Source organism: Podarcis cretensis (genome assembly GCF_951804945.1).
Source record: "Podarcis cretensis genome assembly, chromosome: 5".
Taxonomy (NCBI): Eukaryota; Metazoa; Chordata; class Lepidosauria; order Squamata; family Lacertidae; genus Podarcis; species Podarcis cretensis.
The window spans coordinates 21,386,269-21,405,563 of NC_137174.1; the positions used below are offsets into that span (position 1 = coordinate 21,386,269).

General features: G+C 43.1%; 2 protein-coding genes across 5 annotated transcripts; both read left to right on the top strand.

Annotated features, from left to right (window-relative positions):
- The first annotated feature begins 752 nt into the window (after nt 1–752).
- LOC307215922 (uncharacterized protein) lies at nt 753–7,904 on the top strand. Of its 3 annotated transcripts, XM_079975752.1 has the most exons (6): nt 753–801; nt 2,651–2,723; nt 2,845–3,010; nt 3,123–3,245; nt 3,440–3,547; nt 7,257–7,904. In XM_079975752.1, exons 3-6 carry the CDS (start codon nt 2,858–2,860, stop codon nt 7,620–7,622), a joined length of 750 nt encoding a protein of 249 aa, XP_079831878.1. In that variant the 5' UTR covers nt 753–801; nt 2,651–2,723; nt 2,845–2,857; the 3' UTR covers nt 7,623–7,904. The 3 variants fall into 3 exon arrangements, with proteins under 3 accessions (XP_079831878.1, XP_079831877.1, XP_079831876.1); XM_079975751.1 differs by lacking the exon at nt 753–801 and having other exon boundaries at nt 2,393–2,723; XM_079975750.1 differs by lacking the exon at nt 753–801 and having other exon boundaries at nt 2,422–3,010.
- Nucleotides 7,905–9,557: 1,653 nt separating this feature from the next.
- EXOSC3 (exosome component 3) lies at nt 9,558–14,848 on the top strand. 2 transcript variants are annotated; one of them, XR_013838707.1, is made up of 5 exons: nt 9,558–9,850; nt 11,035–11,184; nt 11,945–12,096; nt 13,201–13,732; nt 13,799–14,848. XR_013838707.1 is itself a non-coding variant. In XM_079975747.1 (4 exons), exons 1-4 carry the CDS (start codon nt 9,593–9,595, stop codon nt 13,400–13,402), a joined length of 762 nt encoding a protein of 253 aa, XP_079831873.1. In that variant the 5' UTR covers nt 9,558–9,592; the 3' UTR covers nt 13,403–14,848. The 2 variants fall into 2 exon arrangements, 1 of the variants encoding a protein (XP_079831873.1); XM_079975747.1 differs by having other exon boundaries at nt 13,201–14,848.
- The last annotated feature ends 4,447 nt before the right edge of the window (nt 14,849–19,295 follow it).

Here is a 19,295-nt window from a genome sequence, read left to right on the forward strand (position 1 = left end):
AGACTCTTGAGAGTCCCATGGACTGCAAGAAGATCAAACCTCTCCATTCTGAAGGAAATCAGCCCTCACTGGAAGGACAGATTGTGAAGCTGAGGCTCCAGTACTTTGGCTACCTCATGAGAAGAGAAGACTCCCTGGAGAAGACCCTGATGTTGGGAAAGATGGAGGGCACAAGGAGAAGGGGGCGACAGAGGACGAGATGGTTGGATAGTGTTTTCGAGGTTACCAGCATGAGTCTGACCAAGCTGCGGGTGGCAGTGGAAGACAGGAGTCCCTGGCGTTCTCTGGTCCATGGGGTCACGAAGAGTCGGACACGACTCAACGACTAAACAACAACATCTCCTCCTATGTCCAGCTCATGTGCAACCAGCTAGTGTGCTTTTCTGTTTCCACGGTAATAATACACAAAACAGGATATCCCGACGAGAGCAGCAAGGGATTCTCTCTCTCTCTCTCTCTCTCTCTCCTTTCCTATCTCTCTGCCGCAGACAGGGAGACGGAACGGTACCCTGAAGACGACAGCAGCAGGGCTTCTCTTCTTTTTAACCTCCCTTTCCTATCTCTTGTGATGCCGGGAGACGGAAACAGTAGGCGTGCGGCGATTAAGCCAATGAGGCGGCAGCAGCAGCACGCGCGCGCGCAGCCGAGACGCTTGCGGATGTACTGCGCCGCCTCGTGGGCGGGGCTGTGCTGTGTAAGGCGTCCCGGTTGCTAGGAGACGGAGAACCCGAACCCTCGCGATCGGACCCCTTAAGTCCGGCGAAACTTAAGCGGATTCGCAGGGGCGCTTGGCTGGCTAGTGATACGGTGCAGATTTATTTATTTACTTTGGAGGGGTAGTAGCATTAATGTCATTTATAAAGCTACCTAAAGAAAAATTAAAAAATTCTGTACCGGGCACACATTTCTTTTCTTTTTTTCTGAATTAATTTTTAAGTAGACTTTAAATATAAAGGGTGTATTTAATTGGCTGCGTTGCAAAAGGCTTCCTTGCAAAGTTTTAAAACTTTTTCTCTTTTGTCCCGTAAAAGGTAAGGCTTTCTTTGCTGTTCCCCAATCTTTGGGGCAAGGGACGCGGGTGGCGCTGTGGGTTAAACCACAGAGCCTAGGACTTGCCGATCAGAAGGTCGGTGGTTTGAATCCCCGTGACGGCGTGAGCTCCCGTTGCTCGGTCCCTGCTCCTGCCCACCTAGCAGTTCAAAAGCATGTCAAAGTGCAAGTAGATAAATAGGTACCGCTCTGGTGGGAAGGTAAAACGGTGTTTCCGTGTGCTGCTCTGGTTCACCAGAAGCGGCTTAGTCATGCTGGCCACATGACCCGGAAGCTGTACGCTGGCTCCCTCGGCGAATAAAGCGAGATGAGCACCGCAACCCCAGAGTCGGCCATGACTGGACCTAATGGTCAGGGGTCCCTTTACCTTTTAATCTTTGGGGCACCCACCGGCTAGCAATCACGGTTTCTTACCGAGTCTTTGGAAAAGGAATGATTAGGGGTGTTAATAGAATCACACACTCAATCATGGAGTTGGAAGGGGCCCTGAGGGCCCCCTGCAAAGCAGGAATCTTTTGCCCAAGGTGGGGCTCGAACCCACAGCCCTGAGATTAAGCGTCGCATGCTCCACCAAATGAGTGTAGCCACAGTTCCTGTGAAGGGCTGTCAGGATCGCCAAGATGATGTGATCATTGTGCTATGCAAATATTAAGTAACTGGTTGGCTCAGTTGGTTAGAGTGTGGTGCTGATAATGCCAAGGTTGCAGGTTCGATCCCTGTATGGGACATCTGCGTATTCCTGCATTGCAAGGGGTTGGACTAGATGATCCTCAGGGTCCCTTCCAATTCTATGATTCTATGACTGGTCTTTTCTCTTTTTCCTGCTCCGTTTGCATATACAGTGGTACCTCGGGTTACATACATTTCACTTTACAGACTCCGCTAACCCAGAAATAGTACCTCGGATTAAGAACTTTGCTTCAGGATGAGAACAGAAATTGTGCTCCGGCGGCGCGGCGACAGCAGGAGGCCCCATTAGCTAAAGTGGTACCTCAGGTTAAGAACAGTTTCAGGTTAAGAACGGACCTCCGGAATGAATTAAGTACTTAACTGGAGGTACCACTGTATTTATCTCCCATTGGATTTGTTGGAGGCCTCTTCCAGCATCCCTCCTGTGCATGCGGAGGTGCATCGGCAGGGCAGCTTCTTGTGCCAACTAGTTTAGCTCCGGTAACTATCTATAAAGGCAAAGGGACCCCTGACCATTAGGTCCAGTCGTGGCTGACTCTGGGGTTGCAACACTCATCTCGCTTTATTGGCCAAGGGAGCCAGCGTACAGCTTCCGGGTCATGTGGCCACCATGATTAAGCCGCTTCTGGCGAACCAGAGCAGCGCACGGAAACGCCGTTTACCTTCCCGCCGGAGCGTTACCTATTTATCTACTTGCACTGGCGTGCTTTCGAACTGCTAAGTTGGCAGGAGTAGGGACCGAGCAAAGGGAGCTCACCCCGTCGCAGGGATTCAAACCGCCGACCTTCTGATCGGCAAGTCCTAGGCTCTGTGGTTTAACCCACAGCGCCACCCGCGTCCCTGCTAACTATCTATACCCATATATATATTACAATTTTAGTAAATAATAAAAATGTTTTCATTCGCTGCAGAAAGCAAAGTATGCTTTGGAAATACAGCTGAGATGTAAGAAAGTGCAGGGAGGACGTTGGCAAAGGCAGAAGGTAAAGAAACGTGATTAGAGTGCAGGATCTTGGGAATTATTTCCGGAACATTGATTTTATTAACTTGGAAGGAAGGGATGTGATCTGGCAAGAGTTCACCCAATGTACCATATCCATGCAGAGCTTGGCACAAGATGGGGATGGATGTCAAATACCTCAAGGAACGCATAGGAAGATGTTTGGCTGAGGGACTTGCAGAAGCGGCGGACCGTCGGCCTGTGGACCCAATCGATTTCCTGGCACACTTTATTTACAACTACAAGAACAGATTAAATGAAGAAGAAAAGGTAATGCATCTTTTCTTAATTTAAAAGCAAATGCTGAAGAAAGCTAGCATCAAGGAGACAGGATTTCCATTAATCCTTTGTGCGTTTCCCCAATACTTTGTGCTTTTTTTAGAGGAGGGTAGAGAGGACCGAGCTGGAACGTGAGCATGAAGAAGCCCTTGCAGAAGCGAAGAGGATAGAAAAGCTGAAAGCAGAAGAGCTCCTGGTTGCCAAGAAATTTGAAAAACAGCAGCAGGTCTGAAACCCTTTCCTAAGCAATATTAAATTTACCATATGAATAGGTGAGATGATCTGTAATGACAGCAGAGGGCCCAAAATAAGCCAGTAATACCATTGTAGTGAATGGCTATTGGGTTTTAAATGATGAGTGGCTGAGACACCATCAATCATTTGTTTTAGTTAGCTAAATCACATTTTTATTTTATAAAGATCATTAAAGAGCAACAATCCAAGAAGACAATTGCAGAGTTATCTGGGAAGGATGGAGCAGCAATTCTGCAGAGTACTGAAGAAACTGACAAAAATCATATAAATGAAGTGAGTAACATGTATGTGGGTTTATTGTCTCAGAATTCCCTTTTAATAATGAAATTGGCTGGTTGAGTTTTTCAGTCTAAGAGTAAAATGAGGCCACCAAAAAAAAAAGGGGAGTACTCAGGTATGCAGAAGTATAAAAGTGTGTAAATAAAAAACCTTTCTTTTTAAATAAAATAACTGCTCTATGATCTTCCACAAACTGTGACCTTCCAAAAATGTGGGAACCGAGATAAGAAAACAGAGTAACTAATTGCTGGGGAATGAAATTCTGGATTCTCAGTAAACACTTAAGACAGGAGCTCCTTTGTCTTTCCTTTTTTTTTTTTTTTCCAAATACATTTTTATTGAGGTTATACACATAACAAACATACAAACAGATACAAAAGAAAAAATTATAACAAAAAACAAAACAAAAAAAGCATCAGGATATACAAGCCAACTTTTTCCTCTCTCTAACTATACAAAGATAGATTAATCTGGCTGTTTCACAAAACAGTAAACGATTAAAAAAAAAAAAAACACACACACACGCAAAAACCACCTCCTGGACTTACTTCCATCCTTTTGGTAAGTATCAAATATCTGCTTCCATTACGTATTTGATTTTTAATCTATAGGCCTAAATTCACACACTGGTAGTATTGTTCTGACCCCGCCAATCACATTAATCATTTATTCCAATATAGTTCCAGTATTTACTCCAATTTTTCAGAGATTTCTGTTCATCGTGGTCTCTTAATTTACCTGTTAATTTATCAAGCTCAGCATAATTTATCATTTTAATTTGCCAATCATTTATATTGGGGATAGTTTCCACTTTCCAATATTGTGCCAATAAAATTCTCGCTGCTGTGGTGGCATAGAGGAATATCGTTCTATCTTCTTTCTTAATATCTTTACCCGTCATTCCCAGCAAAAAGGCTTCGGGTCTTTTGGGAAAAGTGTATTTAAATATTCTTTTAAGCTCATTGTAAACCGATTCCCAAAAGCCTTTCACCTTTTTGCATGTCCACCATAGATGATATAGGTCACCCTCCACCTCCCCACATTTCCAGCATTTCTTATCTTTTAGTCTATACATTTTGGCCAACTTCACAGGGGTGTGGTACCACCTGTATAGCATCTTCCAAACATTTTCTCTCAGAGACATACATGCTGTAAACTTTATATTACAATTCCACACTTCCAGCCACCTTTCAAAATCGATATTATAACCAAAGTCAATTGCCCATTTAATCATTGCCTCCTTCACCTCCTCGTCCTTTGTATACCACTCTAAAAGTATGTCATAGATTCTAGATAGGGTTTTGTTTTTACCTTCTATTACTTCTACATTGAATTTTGATTTTTTGTCATCAAAACCCAACTTCTTCTTGTCCTCTTTTAGCAAATCATTCACCTGGTGGTATTGCAACCACCCAGTGAATAGATTTTTTATCTCTTCATAAGGTCTAAGTCTTGGCCCTTGGTCTGTTTTTCTTAACATTTCCTCATAGGTGGCGTTTTTTTCCTCCATGTTTGTTTTCTTCACCGTTAAAGCCTCAATTGGTGAGATCCACCATGGGGTCTTTCTTTCAAGGAGATTTTTATTCCTTTCCCATGATTGGTATAAAGGTCCTCTAAAAATATGATTTAGAAAGCTCTTGTGGACCTTCACTTTCCCATACCAAAGGTACGAATGCCATCCGTACCAATTATTAAAGCCTTCTAAATCCAGTAGATCTCTATTCTCCAGTTTTATCCAATCTTTTAACCAAAGTATGCAGGCCGCTTCGTAGTATAGACTTAGATCCGGGAGAGAAAAGCCCCCTCTTTCTTTTTTATCTATTAAAATTTTCATTTTTATCCGTGGCCTTTTCCCCTGCCAGATATACTTTGCCAAGACTCTCTGCCACTCTTTACATTGTTTTAGGTCTTTAAGTATGGGGATGGTCTGGAATAGAAATAGCATTCTAGGCAGAATAGGCAGAATATTCATTTTGACAACAGCTATCCTCCCCAAAAAGGAGAGTTTCATCCTCCCCCAAAATTCCATGTCTTTCTTTATACTCCTCCAGGTGACATCATAGTTATCCTTATATAAATTTATGTTCTTAGCTGTGACCCATATCCCAAGATACTTCACTTTCTTAACTACTGCAATTTCCGTCCTTCCCTCTAAATCTATTATTTCTTCCTTTGTTAAATTTTTAACCAACATTTTGGTTTTATTTTAGCTCCTTTGTCTTTCCTATTTCTGTTGCTTGGAGTCAGGTGTGTGGCTTGCCAGTTATAGCTCTAATGAAATCCTCAATTTCTCCATTATTTTTTCATGGACATTTTTCACTTCCATCTGGGAACCTTGGGTCAAAGGGAAGAATCTGAGCATATTGTGTGAGTCTAAAATCTAAATCTGTGGTCAATCCATGAAATCAGATGAATAAAATAAATTGGAAGAGAGAGGGAATTAATTGGTGCGTCAAGATCCTAATAGTTTAAAATATCATAATGAAGAATAACATTAGTTTTGGATGAGGAGAGATGTAGGTCTTGAAATTAAAGTCTCCTCTCCAGACTATGCTCCACTCGCCTCTCTCCTTCACCCTGTGACCTCATGCTGATGCTGTCTTCCTGAAGGAGAGAAAAAAGCCACTGTGACCTGATGATGATGTTTCCTCCTTAAAGGAGAGATTCTGGCCATTGTGACCTCATGATGATGTTGCCTCCTTGCAAGAGAGAGGCTTTCCACTGTGACCTCATGATGATGTTGCCTCCCGGAAGGAGAGGAAAAAAGCCACTGTGGCCTCATGATGATGTTGCTTCCCTAAAGGAGAGTTTACCACTGTATATACCAAGCACCCTGCACATATTCTCCCCAATGTTGTAGTGTTTGACATGCCAGGAGGGTAATTTTATTAGAGACATTCAAACATGCAGTCTTGCTAACTGCAGTCTGAAGAGGTACAGTTCAGGAGGGAAAAATAACCAAAGCTCTCATCTAGTGTACTTTTGTTTTTGCAGATAGGCTGTTCCATTCTGGGTTAGGTCCGACACTGGGGGTTGGAAAGGCAAGGTTGAAAGGCCACTTCCTGTAAAGTGGGAGTAGCTACCTATCGCTCTCCAACTTAACTTAAAAATGGAAACATCTGCAACATACGCAGAAATGCAACAACACTGTTGGATCACCCTGAAACAGGAAAAACAAAAACAAATGGAAACTATAAGTGTGAAATCAATCATCAGTAGGCGAACAACCAATATAAGGAGAGAGGAAGTGAACATTTGAGTCAATGGGTGGGTGGAATGCCTGTATTCATAAGAACAGAAGGTTCACTAGATAAGAACTTTGTTTTCTTACTTTATTTATAAGAGAGTATTCTTTATTGGGTTGTAAAAAAGTACTGCCTCTCTGGGAAGGCATTCTTCCTTGCCCAAACAGTCCAGCATATGCCACGCTGGCTTGAGGACTCAGTGAAGATCCTTATGGCCAAAGACTACCTTGGCTGAAGTTGAGTTATTATGAACATTTTATTATTTATTAAATATTTGTTTACAAAATAATAAATTGTATTTTTAATATTTTCTTGGAAGTCCCCCAGAGTGGCTGGGGAAACCCAGGCAGATGGGCGGGGTATAAATGATAAATTATTATAACTGATTTCAAAAGGAGAATTTTCATGGTGGTGTATGTCCCTGTGCTCATGTATATGATGTTGATTTGTATTAACAGAAGAGAACAGAAGAGAAGGATGTGAGGATTCCAGAAGAACATGAAACAACTGCTGAGTCAAAGAAAGAAACCTTAGAAGACAAATTTTATCAAGGTTACATCAGTGTTGTAAAGGCTGAATTGGGTGAGACACCTGGTGAGGAGAATACCAGCACAACTCTCCAGGAAGGCTTGACAGAGATAACCATGGATGAAGATTTTAATCAGATTCCGCAGGAGACGATGGATGACGGGGGTGAAAGCCGGTTAGAACATGATGAAGTAAATCAGAATGAACATGATACAGAAACAGAAGATGACACGGAAGATGAAGAAGCCACTCCAGATGAGGAATCCAAATCCAGTCAAGAGCTGAATTTGGAGTAACAGTGCAATCCTAACCATGTTTACTCAGAATTAAGTCCCACTGAGTTCAGCAGGACTTTCTCACAAGACGTTGTTCATAGGACTGTGACCAAAAAATGAAAGCAGCAGCTTCTGAGTTGGTTTAGATTCTTCCCTTTCTCTAATTTGCAGTGTTCTGGGGTGGATGATCAAGGTGTTTCTACTACAGTTGTTGATTTCAGTAGAACTAAACCGCAAGAGTCCTTTTAACTTTGACATTTTCATATTAGGGGAAAGGTCATGCAAATAAACTTCAGGTCTAGACTTTCAAGACTTTATTACTCTTGAGATGTGCATGATAGACTTACTCAGCTACTGTACTGTGCTTCTTAAAAACTCATATGGCGGTTGTCACATATCTTTGTGTCTCCACTAACTACCAGATGGTGTCGCCATAGCTTTGGAAACCAGGAGACGAATCATTGTGGTCTTTTATCTCATTTGCTGTTAAATTAGAAAGTTGAAGCTAGAAAGGAATATTTACAGAGGTAATTAAAATATCTGAGCCAAGATCAGTGATAAATTAAAACTAGATTAAAACACACATCAATATTTTACATACAGGGGATGCTTGTCTAAACAAAACGTTTTTAGTAGGTGCCCAAAAGGGTACAGTGAAAGTGCCTGCCTGGTGTCAACAGGCAGTGAGTTCCATAGCATATGCTGCCATATTAGAAGATGGATTTCTTACCAGTGCAGAACAGGTATCTGAAGAAGTGTGCATGCACACGAAAGCTCATACCTAGAACTAACTTAGTTGGTCTTTAAGGTGCTACTGGAAGGAATTTTTTTATTTTGTTTTGACTATGGCAGACCAACACAGCTACCTATCTGTAACAGGTATTATATAGCACCACTTGTAGCAGTGCCAGTTTCGCAGACGAAAGCGGTTGAGTGAGCTTACAACGAACTCACAGCTAAACTGATCCCAAGTTGTAAAGGGCTTTGCATGCTAACAGCAACACCTTGAAGGGGCCTGATAGCAAATAGGCAACTGTTGTGCCTAACAGACATGCCACACACAAATACCACCCCCAGTTTTGCTCCTTTTGCATGCATGTATGCATGCAGTCACATGGTGCTCTCACTCCTCCTACACTGCAAAACGACCATCTGCCCTTGATGCATCCGTTGAAATCCCTGCATTGCAGCCGGGTTGGACTAGATGACCCTGGGAGGGTCTCTTCCCAATCAACAAAGGAGATAAGGTAAAGGTAAAGGTACCCCTGCCCGTACGGGCCAGTCTTGACAGACTCTGGGGTTGTGCGCCCATCTCACTTAAGAGGCCGGGGGCCAGCGCTGTCCGGAGACACTTCCGGGTCACGTGGCCAGCGTGACATCGCTGCTCTGGCCAGAGCCAGAGCCAGAGCCGCACACGGAAACGCCGTTTACCTTCCCGCTGGTAAGCGGTCCCTATTTATCTACTTGCACCCGGAGGTGCTTTCGAACTGCTAGGTTGGTAGGCGCTGGGACCGAGCAGCGGGAGCACACCCCGCCGCAGGGATTCGAACCGCCGACCTTTCGATCGGCAAGCCCTAGGCGCTGAGGCTTTAACCCACAGCGCCACCTGCGTCCCTAACAAAGGAGATACAGTAGCTCAATTCTGTAGATGACCTTCGGGGTCCTTCCAACTCTACAGTTCTGTGACAACCGGGTGGCCACCTGCCATGAATGCTTTAGTTGAGATTCCTGCATTGCAGGGGGTTCGACTGGATGACCAGCGGGGGTCCCTTCCAACTCTAAAATTCTACGATCCCGTGGGAAAGGATGCCAGGAAGCGAGTGCCTCTCTAGCCCATTCTATCTCTATAGTGGCAGGAGTCCATCGGCGATCCTGGCAAAGGACGAAGGGCAGAGAGAAACGGCGGAGGGAATCGCCTGCGCGTGCGCGAGAAGGCCCTTCTTCCCGCATGCGCAGTAAAAGCAGGAGCAAGCGGGCTGTTTTGTGGCGTCATGGCACGCTCGGCTGAGGAGCTTGTAGGGCAGGTGGTGCTGCCGGGGGACGCCCTGTTCCTGCCGGGCCACGCCGAGGCGGAGAGCGAGAGGCTGTGCTTGGCCACTGGAGGCCCTCAGAAAGGGCGGCTGGTTTGCGGGCCCGGGCTGAGGCGCGGCGGGGACGGGCTGCTGGTCGCCAAGTGCGGGCTGCTGCGCTACCGCGGCGGCGGAAGTGGCTCCGGGGGAACCTATTGGGTGGACTCTCAGCAGAGGCGGGTAAGGCGAGGCAGGGCGACGGAAGTGGCGGGCTGGGAAACAGCGCATGCGTGGCAGGGTGGCGGTTGGCGGGCGCCTCGTTGGGGGAGGCAGGGAGGCGAGCTTTTTCTGGCCACGTTTTCATTTATTTATTCTGTAGAATGATTCTCTCTTTTTAAGCAACAACTAGTGGGTTAGAAAAAAAAAGGTGTTTTGTATACTACTGGAATTTTTAGGTTTTAAAAATTTAAATTAAAAACAGTGCCTCATCTAGTCGCACTGCAAACAGGATTCCAGACAGTCATTAATGTCTTGAACCGCCCTGAGATCTACGGGTGAAAGGACGGTATGCCAAATAAATACATTCCCAATTATTATTAAGGAAGATGGGGAGGAGGACTGGTTTCATAACAGCCGCGTTATTAGTTTCATAAGAATTGTAAAACTGCAATAACAGTCAAAACAGTTTACAAAAAAAAGGTGCTGTTGTTTTGTACAGCGCTGCTTGTTTTATTTTTTTGATTTTTATATTAAAAATGTTAACCTCATCCAGTAACACCTCAGGTAGGAGATCTGTATAATCTTGATACCCCGCAACTTGGAGAATAACTTCTTTGAACCCCTTTTCAGCTAGAACAGATATTAAGCACTTTCTGGAAGCGGTTTTCTGTAAGAACCCACTTTGGCTACAGTGTCCGTTGATTCATGTCAGAGTAGCCCAAGAGAGTGTGAAACCAAGCATTTTGCTGTGTTTTTATTTAATCGTGATGTTAGTCACTATGTATAATAAACACGATTTTAGCGATTAACTGTACTCTACCAGGATGCAGAGTGAAATTGGATGAAGTGTAGTATGAACCTTTTAAGAATACCCTGTACTTCATCTCCATACACCTTATGACAACACTGTAAGGTCTTATGCCCAGATTTTGTATGTGTGTATATATGGGCAGAATGGTTTGGATCACATGCTGCACCAAGGTAAACCATAGTTTAGCACAAACATATGGGCTCCTGCAGAGAACAGTGTGTCCACTTTGCCCATTCTTGGTCATTCTGCTGCTACGCTAAGTGGATTGTGATGATGGATTGTGTTTGAGGAGCATACTGTGTAATATCGACATTTTGCTTGTTTTGAAGGCTAAAGCAATCTGCATATTTAAAATTACTTTCCTCCCTTGCTCCCAAATTCTTTTCATGACTAGTATGTTCCAGTCAAGGGAGACCATGTGATTGGCATAGTGACCACCAAAGCTGGAGACGTATTCAAAGTGGATGTTGGGGGAAGTGAGCAAGCATCTCTATCCTACTTGGCATTTGAAGGCGCAACCAAAAGAAACAGGCCAAACGTGCAGGTGAGGAGTCTGAAGATGACTGACAGCATTGATTCCCTAAAGCTACATTCTATACACAATTTCGTGAGAGCCTCGTTGAGTTCAGTGTGATTTACTGCAACAGACAGGATTATGTTGTTAAGCTTGTGCTAATTATTCACAATGGTAATATTGAGTCAATACCTGTCCTTTAGTCACAATGTTTTATCAGTACATCTCTTGTGTGAACATGTTGAAGGAGATCACGTACACCATGAGCAAAGAGTTTAAATTCCTTTGCATGTTGCTCCTCCATCTGTCAATTTATGACAAGAGCTCCTGATCTTTGGAATATGCATGTGGTAACAAATTACTCATTGTCATGCTTAGATAGCCAAGAATAATAGGAAGAGGCTTGGCCTGTTTGGGTTCCTTTTAAAATCAGTGTTGGACAGTTAAGAGTCTGATGTTGGATTTTCCTTTTACTGCTGGACTATTGACACTTAAGCTCGGATGTCTTTTGTTGTTCAACAATATTTTATGTCAGCTGACCGACGTGCTAACACTACATCTCACAGATTTTTGTTGCCCTGTTTAATGAGAACAGCAAGCAACCACATCCCTGGCAAAATGATTTCTTAATAAAACTCTTCATTTGCAATGTAACATACCCTCCCACATTTCAGATGAATATAGAAACATTCTTGTGTGATGAAGCTAAATGTATTAAAGTTGAACATGATACCTTTCATAAGAGTTACACATTCAGAACCGTTTCATCTATGTATATTTTTTTCCTTAGGTGGGAGACCTTATTTATGGACAGTTCATTGTTGCCAATAAAGATATGGAACCTGAGATGGTCTGTATTGACAGCAGTGGCCGAGCAAATGGAATGGGAATCATTGGACAAGATGGTTTCTTATTCAAGGTGTCATTAGGCCTAATAAGAAAGTAAGTGTGACAGATTTCTAACCAAGTATTTTGAGCTTGGAAGTTCTAGCTTAGATTGCAAAAGCAAATTACATGCTCGGCAGTGTAACTGTTATATGCGAACTAGGATTAATATCACTTTGGCATTTTAATTGCATGCCAAAATTGACGTAACTAAAAAAAAGGATGTAGTAACTGAAGACTACTTATCAGTACAGACTTCTGTCAGGATAACTGACACAAACTCTTCCAGGACTTTAGTACTTGAGATGTGAGTGTCAGGCCTGGTCGTTGTCCTCTTCAGATCAGATTAACAAAATAATCTTATAAACAGTTCTTAACTATTATTCCTCAGAGTCACTTATTTCAGATACCTTCTGAGCTCTGCTTCTCCGTGACCAGCCACCCTCAAAATGGCGAAGGCGCCTTTCCCTTTGTTTTCCCCGCTCTTTTTTCTAACCTCCTGGCTAGAGCTGGCTTGTATCTCCCCTCCTCTGAATCTGAGCTAGAACTTAACCCTTGCCTTTCCTGTGAACAGCTGGTCCCTCCCTGTTGTTCCTCTTGCTCTCTTCTATTAGATTCACTGCTCTCCTTCCTCCCTTGGGGAATGCTTTCTCCCTCTGATAAACTGAAAACTTCTAACTCTTCCCTGACAGTGAGAAGTTATGTTTTTCTTGAAGATTCTTTGCATATACAAAACTAAAATGTTTGGGAAGAAAGCCAAGGAAGAACTATTCTCCCTTGCATGTTTTTGTTGCACAAATAATATGTTAATTTATCAGTCAGTCATGCAGTTTCTCACTCTGCCCCTAGCCCTCTTAACCAGCAATTTAAAGAGTGGCAGTCCCATGAAAATGTTTTATACCACCTCATCTTAGTGGGATGTAACCTGATAATGGGCATCTCCCAAGTCCCAAAATGAGTGGGGCTGTGAAATTGCAGGTTACTTTTTCAGCAAAATCCTTTTTTTAAAAAAGGCATCCCAACACCTGCTCTGATTTGGGTAGGCCCTAAAGAAAAAAATGTAGCTTTGTAAGAATTGAGGTCTTAATTGTTAGAAGTATAAACAGTTTACCAGACCCATAAATTGACTTTTCTTCCCTTCACATTTTATTTTGACTGCAGACTCTTAGCTCCGGAGTGTGAAATAATCCAAGATTTGGGACAACTTTATCCATTTGAACTGGTTTTAGGAATGAATGGGAGAATTTGGGTGAAAGCCAAAACAATTCAACAGACTTTAATTGTGGCAAATGTCTTAGAAGCCTGTGAACACATGACTGCAGAACAGAGGAAACAAGCCGTTTCCAAGTTGTTAGACAACTGATGGGAAGGAATTTTATATGGATACTCTTATGTGGAAATGATGACCCAGAAATGCATTTTTAAATATTTTTATATTTGAGGCAATAAATGTTACAGTTCAAATACTTTTATTTTTTCATTCTGCCTCTTTTGCTCTTGAGTTTGTTTTGTGACAAATTATGTCTGCTTGTTGTTCCCAGTGGCAGACTGTCACTTGTGCACTTTTTGTAAAAGTATGCACACTTCAGACTTTTATAACTAAGTCAGTGGTATTTGCAAAACAAAGGGAGCCTCCCTTTGGTCTTGTTATTTTTATTCTCATTGTATTTTTAGTGACTTGCAGCTTGATTACGTGTGTGTTTATTCAGAATTAAGTTGTGAATTCAGTGGGGTTTTACACCCATGCGAGTGGGCATAGACTTGCAATTACTTTTTGCCAGCTGTACTTGATGAAGCTGTGAAAAATAAAGAAAAAGGTTTGTATCAATGAAAGAAGTGGCTTATGCCTTGAATCCTTGTTTACAGAAAGAACTCATTTTGTTGCACTTTCCATGAGAAATGGATGTGTTTTTTAAATTTTATATATCGGGGTGGCCAACTCCCAAGAGACTGCAATCTATTCACAGAGTTAAAACTGGCAGTGAGTTGTTGAGCTTTTTTTAGGAAGGAGGAAGGCCCATTTGGGGGTGGGTCAGGGTTGCTGGATTTTTCAGGGAGGAGATAAAATGTTGATTGCAGGAAAAGCCTTCAAAGCATTTGCAAAAAAAATAAAACAATATGATTATCACTAAAAAAAATACATCCATAATTTAAAACATAAAGAAAGTTAAAACCACAATAGACTAGACTAAAACAAATTGAAACGTATTAAAATTTTCTAAATGTTTGGGTAGGCTTATCTAAATAAGAATGTATTTAGCATGCACGGAAAAGAATACCCCCTTGCCCCAGTAAAATTAGGTAGTCAGTTACTGTGTGTCAAACTTGGATTTGCTGCTGTGCAATGGGTGTAACAGCCCTGAGTAAGAACTTGGGTATCCATGCATGTTGCTGCTACTTGTGCCTTCTCTCTCTCTAAAATCCATACTTTATTGAAATTCAAAGATAACAAAAACAAATAAAAAAGACAATCTTGTGTAAGTAATCTTATATAAATTTACAAATATAAATTAATTCAGACTTATACAGTCTCTTTCACTCTACATTCTTACAAAAGTATGATTGACTTCCCATCATCTCCCAATGTATTTAACATTTCTAAGGCTGAATGTACTTAAAATTGTTACCTTAATCTTTCAATATTTTCTAATACTTTCTTACAACATATTGTACCAGTTTTCCTTATTTCTTTGTAGTTAATTTACACAGGGGTCATTCAAACGCTGTCAAAGATGTCATACTGCTACTTTGTTTTTGTAAATATCTCTTAAACATATCCCATTTTTTAATAAATAATTGTTTTGTATTATGTCTCAGCCAGTTGTGTCATTTTGTATTACCTCTCAGTCAGTTGTGCCATTTCTGCATATTCTAGTAATTTATTCTGCCATTCCAAGAGGGTTGGAACCTTTTCCCCTTTCCAGTTCATTGCAATTAACATTCGGGCGGTGGCCATTGCATGTAAGAAAATTTCTTTTACATTTTTCGGTACAGTATATCTACCTAGAATTCCAAGCAGGAAAGCTGGATCTTTTTTAAGAATGTTAATTTAAATATCTTTTTCATCTCACTGTAAATGAGATTCCAAAACTCTTTACTTTTCCTGCATGTCCACCACATATGATACATACTTCCTTCACTTTCCCCGCACCACCAGCATATGTTCGAGACATTTTTGTACATCTTCAAAAGCTATGATGGAGTAAGATATCATCTAAACTGCCTCTTCATTAGGTTTTCTTTGATGGTATAGCATGCTGTAAAATTCATATTTGTTTTCCAAAGGGTTTTCCACTCACTCATCGGAATGGTATGTCCGATGTCCTGCGCCCATTTAATCATCACTCCCTTCACCTCCTCCTTGACTTCCCAGTTAAGGAGGAGTCGGTACATTTTTGAAATTATCTTAGTTTTATTATTTAATAATTTTCTTTCCAATTTAGAGGGCTCAGTGGTGAAACTGTTTTTTTTTTAAATCTTATTTAAATGTCTCAAAGAGATGATGATACTCTAGCTATTTGTACCTTTTCTGATTTGATAGGCTCTGCCTAGGATATGTATGCCTATTGGAAATGCCTTTGGGGCTCTTAGAAATCCCATTTGTGCTGTTCATGTTACACCTTTGAGCTTCATTTGAATTACTTGAAGTGGAAGTATGTCAGCGGATAAGACTTGCCTTGCTAGATCCAATTGAAAGACCTATCTAGTGCATCCTTCTGTCTTGCCAGCCAGATGTCCTCAGGGAAACAAACAGGCAAGAAGGAAATGCTCCTCTCTTGTTTTGCCCCAATGTATGGTTTGCTGGTTGCGAACATCCAAACCTGATCTGAAGGGGAGGCTGTTTTCCTTGCCTTACTCCTTCCTTAACAGTTTTGAAGCTAATCTTTAATATAACCAATAATACATGTAAGGTATCTAAATACTATAGTCTATAATTTAACAATCACATATTTTCCCAGAAAGTTGCCTGATTGCATCTCCACCGAAACGTAAGTCTATATTATCAACTGACATCACCAGAATTTAAAGAATCTGTGACAGGGAAGTGGGGAAGAGTGACCAATAAATACCTGGGCCCACAATAAACACACTTTTAAAATGCTGAGTATGATTCTGGCATCCAGTTTAGGCTCTATCCAGGTACTGCCTGAAATGCTTTAGAGACCTGTAAAACTAGTTTGACAGGCCCCTACATTGACAGGGGCTTCAAGTAAATCTATAGATGGTTAAATATTACAGTACAGTGTGAACATGGATAGGAATGTCCTCTCCAACTGCTTGTCCTATTTTGATGGCTGGCTTTCAGGTTACTCAGCCTCTTGTAGACCAGTTGCTTGGAGTTTCATGGCCATCCATGTGTTGAGTTGACGCTTGACCATCCCAGCTCCTAAAAGCAGCCAGAGGAAGCTTGGCTAGAGGAGGTGGTGGTATTCTACACTTTAGTTCAGCGAGAAGCTTGTTGACTTGTTGACAGAACTTATTTTCAGATTGCGCCCTTGTGCCTGTTTTAATTTGCCATTGTTAAGGAGCATGAGAAAGCCATAGCAGCTCAACCCCAGACATTCTTAGAATCATAGAATAGAATCATAGAATCATAGAGTTGGAAGAGACCACAAGGGCCATCGAGTTCAACCCCCTGCCAAGCAGGAAACACCATCAGAGCACTCCTGACATATGGTTGTCAAGCCTCTGCTTAAAGACCTCCAAAGAAGGAGACCACCACACTCCTTGGCAGCAAATTCCACTGTCGAACAGCTCTTACTGTCAGGAAGTTCTTCCTAATGTTTAGGTGGAATCTTCTTTCTTGTAGTTTGGAACCATTGCTCCATGTCCGCTTCTCTGGAGCAGCAGAAAACAACCTTTCTCCCTCCTCTATGTGACATCCTTTTATATATTTGAACATGGCTATCATATCACCCCTTAACCTCCTCTTCTCCAAGCTAAACATGCCCAGCTCCCTTAGCCGTTCCTCATAAGGCATCGTTTCCAGGCCTTTGACCATTTTGGTTGCCCTCCTCTGGACACGTTCCAGTTTGTCAGTGTCCTTCTTGAACTGTGGTGCCCAGAACTGGACACAGTACTCCAGGTGAGGTCTGACCAGAGCAGAATACAGAGGCACTATTACTTCCCTTGATCTAGATGCTATACTCCTATTGATGCAGCCCAGAATTGCATTGGCTTTTTTAGCTGCCGCGTCACACTGTTGGCTCATGTCAAGTTTGTGGTCAACCAAGACTCCTAGATCCTTTTCACATGTACTGCTCTCAAGCCAGGTGTCACCCATCTTGTATTTGTGCCTCTCATTTTTTTTGCCCAAGTGCAATACTTTACATTTCTCCCTGTTAAAATTCATCTTGTTTGTTTTGGCCCAGTTCTCTAATCTGTCAAGGTCGTTTTGAAGTGTGATCCTGTTCACTGGTTGCCACCATGCTTCTGAGCCCAATTCAAGGTTCTTCTTACATACAGTGGTACCTCGGGTTACATACTGTCAGAGCTGCCTCTAGGTCCCAGCTCACAGAGGACCAACGCTAGGCTGTAGTAATGTACAAAAGTCTTTATTGAAGTTCAGTTTCCATTTCAAAGCCACAGCGTGCAGCCCTACGTCTTAAACCCTAGATCGGCGAAGTCCCGTCTGAGTCTCCTCCCCTATGACACCAGTTTAAGATCCTAGCCCTGCTCCACCTTTTACGCTGCTCTCTCCTCCTCTGGGTCCTCCTGCCCGCTGGGGCATTGCCCTTTCTGGACTCTTCCGACGCTGAGTCGCTTAGCTCCTCCCCCTCCCTCCGGCGGGCTTTAGGACCCGGTTCCCAATCCTCATTCTCTGCTGTCCCGCGCTCCTGTACATTTGAACTTGCCTCTCGCGCCAGCCCAGTGACCTTTCTCCTAACCGTTACACTACTTCGGTCACTGCTTCCCTCTTCCGGGACACTGGCCGGATCTGACCTCTCCTCCGTTGTCCGACTTTCTGATGGAGGCGTGGTCAGCCCTGCCTTATCTTCTCTCCCTGGTGGGGAATGCACTGGCCCCGATCCTTGGGACTCTTCCCCCCCGCTCTGCTCTGGTGGGGACGCTGGTCCTGATTTCCAGCTACTGCTCTGGGAGTCCCTGCTGCCCCCTTGCTCCTGGGGCATTCCCCTTGGGAACCCCCTACCCCTGGCCACTGGCGCCCCCTTCTGTGAATCTTCCGATTCGCTGGAGAGGCTCATGGAATCCCTCGGTCCACTGTCCTCTTCTCCTACGCTCCCCTCGGATTCTTCCCCTTCGCTCTCCATCTCCTCTCTTCCCTGTGCCTCTGCTCCTGAGCCCCTGACACATACGCTTCAGGTTACAGACGCCGCTAACCCAGAAATATTATCTCGGGTTAAGAACTTTGCTTCAGGATGAGAACAGAAATCATGCAGCGGCAGCGCAGTGGCAGCGGGAGGCCCCATTAGCTAAAGTGGTGCTTTAGGCTAAGAACAAACCGCTGAAACAAATTAAGTTCTTAACCCAAGGTACCACTGTATTAACCTTCAGGCATTACTCACATAAAGAGGGCAAGTGCGGCGAAAAGGGTCATGTGGGGTCATGCACTTAGCTCAGTTCTTAGGTGCAGCTTTTATATTGCCATGCATTCTTAGGTGCAGCTTTTATATTGTCATGCACTCTTCATGAGGCTGCCCTTGGAGACTGTTTGGAAGCTGCAATTGTTACAGGATGTAAAAGCCAGGGTGCAGATGGGCACTATTGACTGGTTGTGTTTACACTAGTCCTTAAACCTGCACTGGATGAGAGCCAGTGTGGTGTAGTGGTTAAGAGTGGTGGACTTGTAATCTGGTGAACCAGGTTTGATTCCCCGCTCCTCCACATGCAGCTGCTGGGTGACCTTGGGCCAGTCACACTTCTCTGAAGTCTCTCAGCCCCATTCACCTCACAGAGTGTTTGTTGTGGGGGAGGAAGGGAAAGGAGAATGTTAGCCGCTTTGAGACTCCTTCGGGTAGTGATAAAGCAGGGTATCAAATCCAAACTCTTCTTCTTCTTCGACATTTGGATTTAAAGGGATTAAGAAACAAGTTTTGAGCTCCACCTTTAAATATGGAGGCCCGGCTGAAAGGAACATGGACACTTTCGGGATAGAGCCCCTCCGAGACTTGGTGGCTAATATAAAGGACTATCAAAAAAACCGGCAGAGAGGAACTGAGAGAGAATTAAGAGCCTCAGACGTGAGGAATCCAGGCTGATAGCAGATGGACTAATGGACAATGGTTAGGGGATCG

What these genes read in the sequence shown, in the direction of transcription:
- EXOSC3 (XM_079975747.1), top strand. Translation starts at nt 9,593, where the DNA reads ATGGCACGCTCGGCTGAGGAGCTTGTAGGGCAGGTGGTGCTGCCGGGG. An exon ending in GAAACAGGCCAAACGTGCAG is followed by an intron (nt 11,185 to 11,944) that starts GTGAGGAGTCTG and finishes TTTTTTCCTTAG; the next exon opens with GTGGGAGACCTTATTTATGG. An exon ending in TCATTAGGCCTAATAAGAAA is followed by an intron (nt 12,097 to 13,200) that starts GTAAGTGTGACA and finishes TTTTGACTGCAG; the next exon opens with ACTCTTAGCTCCGGAGTGTG.
- LOC307215922 (XM_079975752.1), top strand. Translation starts at nt 2,858, where the DNA reads ATGGGGATGGATGTCAAATACCTCAAGGAACGCATAGGAAGATGTTTG. An exon ending in AATTTGAAAAACAGCAGCAG is followed by an intron (nt 3,246 to 3,439) that starts GTCTGAAACCCT and finishes TATTTTATAAAG; the next exon opens with ATCATTAAAGAGCAACAATC. An exon ending in ACAAAAATCATATAAATGAA is followed by an intron (nt 3,548 to 7,256) that starts GTGAGTAACATG and finishes TTGTATTAACAG; the next exon opens with AAGAGAACAGAAGAGAAGGA.